Here is a 12,388-nt window from a genome sequence, read left to right on the forward strand (position 1 = left end):
GAGAGCTTATTATTAGAACAGAGTAAGCAACCACACAGCAGACGCTGCAGAGCATGGTGGCCAGTTGAGGTACTGAACTCCTTCCCTTAGTATCTTCCACGTGGAAGAGAGTGCACCATGTTGGGGTTTCTTTTCCTGGCTAAAAACCAAGTGAGCGGCCACAATCAGTTATATACTTTTCCATTTCCAATGCTATCTTAATTCCAAGCCAAACAAGCTAATGTTAAATTTAACTGTCATCACAGTTTAAATATTTTCACTTTGTTGAAGAAAATTGTTTCTGACAATCATCCTGAAAATCTTATGACATTAAAGAATGTAGATGCTAAGGTCAGAATCTAGGGCAGTGGTCACAAGAACACAAGAAAACGGGACAGCAATCTCCTATTCCCACATCTTATGTCCCTGGTGTAAAGAGAATGGATATACCTTAGCACTAAAACTTCTGAGGGAAAAAAAAACAAAACCATATGCCATCAGCAAGAAATGTAGCTTGGTTTGGTGGTGCACACCTTTAATCCAAGGACTCTGAGCAGAAGCAGGCATATCTCTGTGAGTTCAAGGCCAGCCTAGTCTACAAAGGGAATTCTAGGCAGCCAAGGCTATATAATGGGACCCTGTCTTACAAATGAAGAAAAAAAAAAAACACATTAAAAAAAAAAGGAAAGAAAACTGTGTATGAAATTATCTCACAGCTTGTCTCAAACAAAAAAATTAGGCTAGACTAGATGGTTGGAATAACAGAAAAGAAGTGTTCTTGAATCAAGAGGTACCTCAAGTCTCCAGGTCCAATCCCCTCCCCACCCATGTGGCCCACCCACAGACCCACCTCCATTCTACCAGCTCAGATGCACCCTGCTCCACAGTCTCCCCTTCAGACCCAGACTTTTTAAACAAGAGGATTAAAGTTTTGCAATGACTACTTTACATTCACTTAGAGTGGATATCTACTTGGTGTGACTTAAAAACATGATCATATTTGAGGGAGATAAGATTCTAAAGCTGTGTCTTATGGTGAAAAAATAAAAGAAAAAGTACTCAATGGATATTAACTAGCCACTCACTAAAACCTTTTCACGATGATACAGATAATGACAGGATAGTAACATACTCTTCCTCAACCATTTATCTAACAACCAGTCTATCCTTCCATCCTCATTACCCACAAAAACTACATCAGAAGATGTAAGAACCAGCAAGATCTCACAGAAGCATTGAAAATAAAAAGACGCCCGAGCACACCTTGCCCAGGGCCTACTGTCAGAGAAATGATGTGCAAAAGAAGAACTTACCGGCAGTAGCCTGTGCCATTGTGGTAGGTAACACACGTCCCTTCATTTACACAGGGCTCTTGACCACCTCGACACTGCAAAGCTGAAACAAAAGACAAACTGGAATCAGAAATCAGGTACCAGTTACAGCCCTTAGACAGAAAAGTGAGATCCAAAGAGAAAGCCTGACCCCATCACAACACCTCCGATTCCTCAGGCCCTTGAGATTCCTCATCGACTTGTCAGTGTTTGGCTCCTGGGTCATAGGAGCACAGTTCACCTCATATCCTCTCATGGTCTTGTATGTCTTTACTTCTCTGTGTGTCGGTATGTCTGCCAGACACATGTCCCAGTGACAGTGAGGTCATGAAAGCTGTACCAACCATAACAGGCCATGATTCTTTTAGGACGTAGACACTTCAGAAAAGCACACAAGAGTGTGTTGTTGACTGCTTAAGATCTGAATGGACAGCAGTTTGAGTGGACAGCGGTTGGCCATAAGGAGGAGCTCCTTGGCTTCAGGTTAAGTTTTAATAACAGGCTGCTTTAGTAAGCAGCCAAAAGCAACAACATCCACCAACAGGATGCAGAGAAAGGAGAAACCAAATCCGTGGAGAAAGAATTACAATAGCCTCTCACTTCAAGAACTCACACAAAAGCAAGGAGAAGGTGGTCACGAGAGATGGTGGGAGAATGGACTAAAGTAAACAAAGTAGAAACTAACTTCATATTCACAGAGACACAGAAGCCCCTTGAGAGACAAGGAAAAGACTTTACCAGGAAAGGCTCCCCAAAGCAGACGACTCAGCATGGGTGGGAGAATGGCCACACCCCAAAATTTTCACTGATTTCAGTCAGGAGAGGAGGATGTCTACCCAACTCAGGTGCTTCCAGCATCTGCATGTTTAGCTTTTAGGACTGGAATTCTCATCACCAAAGAGACATCAAGACTCCTAAGGACTACTAGAAAGTCAAGACAGAACCTAACATTCAAGACGTTCATAACCCTCTGAGAAGCGTTTATCAGGCACTGTACAGACAGGAACTAATTCTGCCTTGACAACAAACCTGAGAAACAGTTCATTTCATCATACCCTATTCCACAGCTGAAGAAGCAGCACAGACAAGCAGTCTGTGAGATCATCACACTAGTGAGCCACAGCCAGACACAAAACTGACTTGGGGTGAGCAGGCCCAGAGACTGTGCTGTTAAGTCCAGAGACCGGCTACTTCCCACTACCATGGCTGAGTGGATGTTATTATGACCACATGCTGGAAGATGAGGGCCAGAGAGGTTAAGTGGCTTCCTCATGAGATATCAGATCCTATCTGGTGGCAGCACTGACCCTGAGAGCCAAGCCTCTCGCTAAGCCCGGCCTATCTCTGCGACAGCTGTTGGCATCACAGAAGCACTCGCTGAGCTGTGCACTGCACAGGCAGACTCTGAAAGAGGACATCTTCTCATCCACAGCCCACTTCCCTGTAAGGCATAAGTGCTCCCTCTTCCCACACTGATAAGCTCCGATGCAACTACCATAATTAAAACAGTAATGTCAGGTTATTTCCTCCATAATACGGTGCTCAAACTGATGTTTTCATTCTCTTTGGATACTTTTATTAGCTCTACTCTGGTTGCCTTTTCCTTTCTCTTATTTAAAAAAGGAAAATAGCTCAGGAAAGGACTGCTCCACAGGCACAGAGCAAGTTCCAGCCCAGCCCCCTACAAAAATCCAACAAGTAAAAGCCATCATGAGTCCTGCTTCCTGTACCTGACCTATAACTGCAGTGAGCCCCGAGTCCCTCCAGTACCTGCTGCATAACCTCAGGCAAGACATAGCCTCGTCGGCTCCATTGCCTCCCTGTGAACTAATCTAGGTTAACCGCCCCCAGAGTCTCCTGTAATCCAGCAGTGAATGGTGCTCCATAAAAGAGGCTGCCCAGGCTCAGCTGGAGTGTGAGCTTGCTATGCAAGCATGGAGAGCTGAGATTAATCCCCAGCACCCACGTGGAGCCAGGCATGGCTGTGCATGCCTGTGAGCTCAACTTGAAGAGGGGGATGGAGCCAGATCCCAAGAGATTACTGCATGGCCAAGCTAATCCCCAGAGCTTTCAGCTCAGATTAAGACCCTGTCTCAAGACAGTGAGGGAAAGAGAAGCAGAGGGAGGCAGTTCCCCTCTGACCCTGGCATGTGCACACAGGGTCACTCACCTTCACACTCAATGCACGTACCAAGCACAAACACATAAACATTACACCACACACAGAAATAATATATATAAGAAATACACCAAGTTTTAAGAAGTACATAAAATATGCAGTATACAAGGAGAAATTTATCCAGGAGAGCATAAGAACCCAGCTACCATGACTCAGCCATGAGCAGGGAAAGAAAAAAAATCACAGCCTGTTCCTATTAAGTGTCCCAACAAATCATTACAGTGACAGATTCAGAATACAAACAACCTAGAGTCAATATGTGACAATCAATCTAGCAAATAACTTTATAGCCTTCCTTTAGAGAACCAATCCATGTCACTGACCAAAAAAAGAGGTGGGCTCCCCAGGCTAATAATTAATGCCACTTGGCTGGTTTCTAGGATTCTGCTACCTTGAACTTTTAACATTTCCCCAGCCACAGTTTTCAAACTTCAGGATACATCAGAAGCACCTGTTAAATCAGTACTTGGCCTGGCTCTCCAGCCCCAACAGTTCCCAGGTGATGCTGGAGAGGGCTGAGGGCTGAGGAGCCCCACACGAGGACAGAACAAATACTTTGGGACTTGAGTGTCCAACTTAAGAAGTCTCCTCAACCATCCAATCCAACCACCAAAGAATTTAGATAATCTAGGTGGTAGCAGTTTACATAAACAAAAGAAAGGAAAGAAGGAAGGAAGGAAGGAAGGAAGGAAGGAAGGAAGGAAGGAAGGAAGAGAGAAAGAAAGAAAGAAAGAAAGAAAGAAAGAAAGAAAGAAAGAAAGAAAGAAAGAAAGAAAGAAAGAAAGAAAGGAAGGAAGGAAGGAAGGAAGGAAGAAAGCTTGAGACTCGTGACTTTATTCTCAGGCTATTTCTAAGTGACTACTGTAACTATGTATCATATAAAGAATGAAAAATTTGGTAAACCAGACCAATTCAGGAGAGACTGGGAGAGACTGAGGTCACACCTCAATATTCAATGGTCTCACTTTCCAGGCAAATATTTCAGTTTGACAATTTAAATACAAATATGAAGACAGCTCACATGTGTTGGAAAGTGACCCGTTCAATGGAATGGAAGAGTGGATGTAGCCTGAGGCACCAGCCCAGCTTTTCTTCTCCAACTGCACACAGCAGCAGAGTAAGATCAACCTTTCAGACTGTGGTCTGTATTTCTGGACATGTACCCCACAAAAAAAGCAAAAGCAAATACAAGAAGGTGGATGTGTGTCTCATGACACTGTCACTTGGCAGTGTGGCAAAAATGTAGAAGAGAGCTTCTAGTATTTTTCTTTTTTTGGAGTTTTGAGACAGGGTCTCACTGTAGCTCTGAAACTCACATGTAGAGCAGGCTGGCCTCGAAATACAAAGAGATCCATCTACCTTGGCCTCCTGAGTGCTGGGATGAAGGTGGGCGCCATCACCCTCAGCTGAAACCTATTCAGAACAGCACTATGCAGATGTAGGTAGGCCCTGATGTCAGGGACACTGTAGTCAACAAAGTAAGAGATCCTGTCTCGAAAACTCTGCTTCTTTAGGGGAAAACAGACAACAACAACAACAACAACAAAAACCAAACAAACAAAATGTAAATAAAGTCACTTTAGAAAGTGGTATATACTAGAAAAAAATAAAACCAAGCAATGAGATACAAACAATTCACAAGTCTTCAGATAGAGGAAAGAAAGTCCCACTTGAGCGCAGCAGGTACCCAGGCACAGGAAACTAACATACTTTTGGGGACTGAGATCAGAATTAAATAGTCACAGGAGAAAGGCCATGGAGACCAGGATGGCTAGGTCACCAAAGGCCTGGTTAGGTCACAGCTGCTCCTTCAAGTGGGAAGGGAATGGACTGCCCTGTTTAAGCACGTCAACTTCAAAGGAAAATGACACAACTTAATATAGAGTGTGATATCAATAAATGGAATTAATTTCTCCCAGTTGCCATCACCAGCACTCTAATAAAACACACAAGCCACGCAGAGCTTACTGCTCTCCTCTTAAAAGGGCAATAAAAAGAAATGATTCACTAAATGTACAACCAGTACTACACACGAGCAAAAGCACGTCCACAAGCACGGCCCTCAACCAGCAATGCCTGGAGATCAACCAACCAGGAATAAACTGGTCTCTGGATACACCATCCTTGCAGCCTACAAGGAAGGGACAGACGGAACAGAGAGAAAGTGACCTAGCCAAATGACTCTAGAAAAATACAAACACAGTAAAAATCGCTTTTATTAGATGCTTTCAGTATACCCTCTTAATACTCACTGTCAAAACCTCTCCATAAAGAACTATGAAAACAGCACTGACCCTCACAGCCATTCAGTCCAGAGGAAGCTTCATAGTTATTCATGTTTATTAGCCTCCACTGTATACAAACACCGGAGACAACAAGTGTCACTGATCGTTACCAGGTCCAATGCACCAGGAATTTATCTTCATAAAGACAGACTGAAGGTATCCAGGCTTGATGGATTCCTCATCACAATTTTCTAGGCTTTCCAGAGCTTTTTGGGCTGTGCCAGCTATGTATCACAAGCTTAAAAGCCTCCCTTTGTTTTAAGAATCTCGAACATGAGTAATTAAGTCTGGTACCCCAGACGGTGTAATCTGAGCAGCCTTCAGTGTGTTTCACTCCTTGCTCTGACAAGTGATGTTTTAAATTGGCATTACTTGTTGCTTTGTAGCCTCTTCAAATAAGCCTCTGTCTGTCGTCTGACTCACATGACTCTTTTCACAGCCTGCTCCTTCTGCCTGCAGCGTGCATCCACTGCTCCCTTGGACGAGTTTAATGCCCTGAATGGTTGCAGAGCCTAACGTAGAGGAGTGACACAGGGGCTTCTTTTCTCCCTCTGACGTTTATGCAAATTTCAAGTAGCAGAATTTGAGAGCTGAAGTCTAGGTTGCTGGCTGGGACTTGGCTGTGTCCCTCTGTTGCTTCTGGCACAGGGCCTCTGGAAGGAGTGCCGTCCAGTGAACACAGCCATGTTTTCTAAAATGACTGCTTGCATTACTACCCAAAATAGGAGAGCTAAGAGCAGCCGGAGACAGAAGAGATTCGCAGTGACTCTCACAGCACCCTTCAATTTCAAACAACAAAGCTTCCACTTTGTTTTTTATTCCATTTTTTAGAGGCAGCTGGAGGAATAGGGTGTCAGCTATGAAAAAAATGCAAACAAACAGAAGCGGAGAAGCTCTGAGTCCCAAGTGTCACATTTAAACAGAAGCAAAGTGTGAGTAGTTGTCTCCCTCCTGAAATCAGTCTTGGTTAAAAGGAGAAAAGCAACAAAGGAGACATTGACTTTTATATCCCCAATAATGTGTCAAGGACCTCTGCGTTCTTCACAGACCTAAAATATGCTGATTCTTGGTCCAGACAGAACAGCTAGAGGGTTCACAGTCCCACCGATTTCCCAAAACTGAAACCTGCTGTGGTTTGGGAAACTAGAAGCAATAGTGTTTCACTCTGGCCCAGACTGGCCTAAAGCTGACTACGTTGGGATCCAGGCTGCCCTTGAACTCCTGGAGACCCTCTTGCCTGACTCTCAGATGCTGGAATTACAGGTGAGTCACCATGCCCAGCATCAGAGATTTTCATTTTATAAAGAAATACATTTCTATGAAATATTAATCCTTGATTCTAAAACCTGAAATCATCAATGTGCTGTGTAACACCAGATTTTATTATACAACAGTTTTTTTTCTTTTTCTTCTTCTTCCTTTGCTTTTCTCTCATCAGGATTATAGGGAAAAAAAAACCAATTGTGAGCTGAAGCAAATGAGCTCAACTAGGTAAGTTCCAGCCCTGTGTCTTAGAGATTACACTATAGACAACACATGGTTTGAAAACCAACAGAAGAACCAGAACATGACCAGTCTTTTAATGGCACCTCTACATGCTGTCCCTCCAGACAGCACCGTACAATGTTACTCCTCCCCAGCTTGCTAATTCCTACTTGCATTCTGAATTGGGAGCACAGCCTTCCTAACAAGGTGGTTTCATCCTCGTTTGCTTTGATGTTGCTCCCACTATGGTTTGGGCAGACATACTCTCACCCTCACACCTAGGAAAGTTCTTGAAAGGCAGTGGTGTTGACTAGAAGAGATGGCTCATCTCCATGTGCATGAACCATGGAACGCATTCAACAAACTAAAGAGCTAAGATATAAACCTAACACACTCAACCATCAGCTCTCACGTTTAAAATGTTCAAAGACTTCCATTTTACTGAGCATGGAAACACCCAAATGAGACTCTAATACAGATTTTGTCAGGATAAGAAGTAAGATAAACAGAGGAAGACAGTAGATACATCCTGGCCTTTAACAAGAATAAAAGTTTGATAAAGTAGAATTGTACATTTCTAATTTCAGCAAAACTAGAACACCTTTCCACATTTCTGTCTTAAAATATGTGTGAGCTGGGGCTAGAGAGAGGGCAAGTGTCTGAGAGTCCATCCGGCTCCTCCTAGACCCACATGGCGCCCTCTTCTGGCTTTGGTGAGCACCTGCACTCATGTGCACATGGCACATGCACATATAACTAAAATAAGTCTTTAAAATAAAGTAAAATTTATGTGTGTAATGATATGCCTTCTGACCCAACCCCCTGAGCACCTTTAGCCATGTGTATCAAGGAGTGGAGACTGACTGAAGAAGCTTAACAGAAGCAAAATCATCTACAACTATCCAACAAATGCAAAAACAAACAAACACCTCCAAAGTAAAATTTCCAGGAACCTGGAGTGAGGAGGCACGCTTGTCCCCTCGGGTGAGCACTTTTGCTCCTAGCATGGGCACTCGTCAGTAGACACCAGTATGGTTCCAAGAAGCCCCAATGTATTTCCTCAGCATGGACATCCATATGGGGAAGAAAACGACACTAACCAAGACAGACACGGGGCTCCCAAACCCACACAGCACAGTGTGCTAAAGCCTCAGGTAGATGAAGAAGACTCATCCATAGGCTCGAGGAGCCAGCTTTCCAGCTGATCTGTTGTACCATCTATATCAGTCCTCTTATCAAGACAAATTTTGCCTGCTACCAGTTTCCTGTACTTTTAGTAAGCCCTCCCTACTAAAAGATTCTTTTAAAGTATTTTAAGTACAACTTAAAAATTTTAAACCCCGTAATTTTAAATAGAAGCTTTTAAGTACCTTTCCTGGAAAAAATTATAAATGTATATAATTTTCTTGCTACCCTCCCCCCAAAAGAAGCAAAATGTCCTTTTAGCTTAAAATTTTTAGTGCTTTTAAATGGAAAAGACAATGTCTAGTGTTGTTCATCCAGAGGTAGATTTTTAAAAGCCTAAGACACAAAGTTACATTAAAAAAGAAAAAACAAACTGTGATTGTTGAATGCTATCACAAAATATCATGGCAACTTCCCAAAACCAAGCAGGGAAAATCCAGAGACTCGTCTCAGATTTCCTGACCAGCATCCATCCTCATGGTCTTTTTCAAAAACACCCTTGTGTGGTGGGAACAGGGGCTGTTAGGAGTCACTGGAACATTGCAGCCGCTGAGCAAGTGGTGAGCAGAGTCCAATGATGTGTTCTGAAGTGTTCAAGTCTGCCTAGCAGGGATACAGTCATGTGGGTCACGGACGCTCTATACCTACAGCGCTGGATGAACCCTGCTCACCCATGTGTGGTATTCAAGCCCAGCATTCCTGCACACATCACTGAGAATTGTCTAAATCCAAGAACCTCAAAAGGTCCTAAATCCCCGGCCTATATCTGACACTCCAAATCAGTACAGAGACTTGCAGTAAGAAAAGTCAACGTGGAAATGGAGGCTGCACATCACGCCCAGGGGCCAAATCCGGGGGCCAGAGGGAGCCACAAGGGACACAGCCCAACCCTTCCACCCCTTGTCTTACTTCTCAGTTCTCCTCATGTGTTTCCTCACACATAAACTAACTCGTATCAGGGTAAGGGCAACAGTGAAGCAGACAATGCTGATGGCAGCCATTGATTCCTTCATGGTCAGGGAGCTCCTTTGCCAAACCCTGGGCCTCCAAAAAAAGTCAAACGGTTATGATGCCCTTGATAAAGTTCTCCTCAGGTCTAGAGAGGCCAAGAAGTGTCTTTGTGCCACCTTCAGTCTGGTGGTCTCAGAAAGGCCACCAGCGACAGTGCAAACTCTAAATTACTAAATTAAGACTTGAGGGTAATTTCTGTGGGAGGTGCTACCCCCTCCATCCCCCTCTCCTCATAAACAAGTCCTAATTTCCCTGAAGGATCCAGAAGAGTGAATGCACAGCCTACTCCCATTCATCTTCCCTGTCATTCCTTCTGTCTGGAGCCAAAGAGAGTTCCAGAAGTGTGTGGATTCTAGAGCTAAGGCCACACACGCCATTTCTGCTCCCCCCATGCCACTCAGCTCAGCTGTGAGGACAGGCACACACATGATCAATGCTTGGGAAATGGTTGCCAAGCTGAACTGCCCAAGGAATGGAGAGACCAGTAATTTTCTATCTCCCACCAAGAGAATGATAAACAAGGCCTTAATTGCCCACAAAGCACAAGGAAAACCTGCAAAATGACAGTCTATTATAGCCTTTTATAAGGGACACAGAGACCTGGTGGAGGGGACACTTTAATCTCTCTTGTTTATCACTCTTAAAATTCTCTCCTCGAGAACAGTTCACCCACTGGGGACATAGGAGTGAGAAGTCTGTTGAACAGGAGGGATTGAAGAGGGAGTTTACCAGTTATACCAGTCCATGCCCAGAGCTGGGACCTGCCTCCCCATTACCTCATCTCGTTACCAGGGTCAAATCCTTTGGAAAAACCAGTACTGGTGCAAGTAAGCCTAGGTTCAAGGAAAGGGACAAAGGAGTCAGTGGTGGGGTTTGGTGTAGTGCCAGAGAGGAAACAACCACCCCCTCCCCAATGCACGATTACTTCACGGACAATATTAAAACCAGGGTACTGTAATCACTTTGGCTCTCTGCCCAAATATGTCTACATGGAAAGTCTCAAATACTCTAGTTTTTATTGTTTGTTTGTTTTTTAAATCTAACCAAGTATCTAGCTCCTGCCTGCCCTTGCAATGTGATCTGGCCTTCGAACTGCTAAATTTATAATTTAGGCAAGATTATGATTTTTGAGCACAGTGAGATTCAGCCCAGCTCATGCATCTGAGCAGTAAAGAATTCCAAACCTGCTGCTGGTGACCTCATGGAGGAATTTTGAGGACATGAAATTCAGAAGCTAGCTAGCTGCATCCTAAGCCACACAGCTAGTGGGTCAAAGGCGCCCACTCCAATCACAGATGAAGCTGGCATTGACTGAGCACCACAGAGCAACACCACCACAGACAGCAGCACTGTACAGGGTGTATTTCAGACTGACAACCCAGTGCCTCATGACAGGGACTCTCGCCTGATTTACACGTCCACCCAGATCTATAAATATTTGGTGGCCAAGAAGTAAACCAGAGACCTAGTAATAACTCTCCCTGTGTGACCAGACAGGACCAACTGTCCAAAGCCATGGCTACAATAAAGCACTGTCTCAGCCAGCTAGGTGTTTTCATACAAATGATATCCTTTAATCCCTACAACCCGGCAAGGCATACAAATTGATATTAGCACTAATTTGCAAAAGAGGAAAGAATTTTAAAAGTAAGAGAGTTGCATATAGCCATATAGATGGAGAATCCAAGCCAAGGTGACAATGCAGCCTTTTAAGTTTGATTTGATTTGGTTTTTTAATCTACCAATCCTATATTAGGTACAAAAAAACAACAGGAAATTTGCATCACATCATCAGCACCTACACGGTCTCATCAAATGGACAGCCACTTACATATCAGCCACGCATTCGCAAACACTTCTGCCAAAGCCCGCATGCTTGGGAAAGCAGGACTGAGCTCCTAGGACAGGATAGGCTTCAGTGCTGTGTTCCGGACCTTCCCTGGACAGCCATGCCCTAAGAAGAGACACACATGCACCACCATCACTGACCCCCACAGCAATCCCACTCTGGAAAGCACATCAACTCTGGGAAACAAAACAAGGTACTTTATGGAGTTAAAAGCGGCAGGGGAGAGGCTGAAGTTGTTGATAATCAGATTGCAGCTAGACAGCATTTTTTCCCAATAACAAAACAGCAGCAGGAAGGAAGAGAACATTCAGGAGTTAGAGCTGGAACTCAGGGACGACTCGTACAGAGCCTAGTGACAGGGAGCAGTCACCCTCACTGGGTCAAATAATTTATGGTTCAAGCAGTTAGATATAAATACCTCCAAAATTAAAAGCACATCTGCAAGCAAAGCTAATGGAGACTGAACTACTTAACAGGAAAACGCGTGGCCTGCTCCTCACAGGGTGGGTAATGACTGACTCGGTAAACCAGAAAGGCCATAGGAGACGGGGTGTTTCTTCATCTGCTTCTGTCCAGTTAAACGAATCAACAATGGCAGCAAAGAGCGTAGTCTAGCTTCCCAAGGCAGGAAGTGAGCTATCCTAACACACCTTCCTGATGCTGTTGGTCTCAAGGAGCCTTAGTTCATTCTTTCCACAAGGCCCAGACCCCAGACTCTAGTCTTCCAAAGACAAACGTATACTACATTTTCATATGCTGTCCCAAAAAGTGTCACCTTGTTTTATGTCTGTACTACTTTAAAACTGTTCAAAATAGGAGCTGGGGAGATGTCATAGCACTTAAGAGCACTGGTTGATCTTCCAGAAGAGCCGAGTTTGATTCCCAACATGTGCATGGTTGGCTCACAACCATCTGTAACTCCAATATGACACACTTTCTGGGCCTCTGCCGTCAGAGCATGCATGTGGTGCAGACATACATGCAAGCAAAAACACCCATACACATAAAAAAATAATAATGTTTAAAACTTTACTAAATAATGTTAAGGGGCTGGAGAGATGGCACAGCAGTTCAGAGTACTGGC

The 12,388-nt window shown here is 44.0% G+C and overlaps 1 protein-coding gene across 2 annotated transcripts in view; it reads right to left on the reverse strand.

The window, feature by feature from the left end:
- Positions 1–12,388, reverse strand: part of Notch2 (notch receptor 2) — a 162,870-nt gene that overhangs the window by 93,628 nt on the left and 56,854 nt on the right. For both annotated transcript variants that reach the window (XM_028785178.1, XM_028785177.1), the window contains one exon: positions 1,293–1,374. In XM_028785178.1, the coding sequence (XP_028641011.1) occupies positions 1,293–1,374 (82 nt within the window). The remainder of the gene's footprint in view (positions 1–1,292; positions 1,375–12,388) is intronic.

This window comes from Grammomys surdaster, unplaced genomic scaffold (genome assembly GCF_004785775.1).
Source record: "Grammomys surdaster isolate TR1022 unplaced genomic scaffold, NIH_TR_1.0 125156, whole genome shotgun sequence".
Taxonomy (NCBI): Eukaryota; Metazoa; Chordata; class Mammalia; order Rodentia; family Muridae; genus Grammomys; species Grammomys surdaster.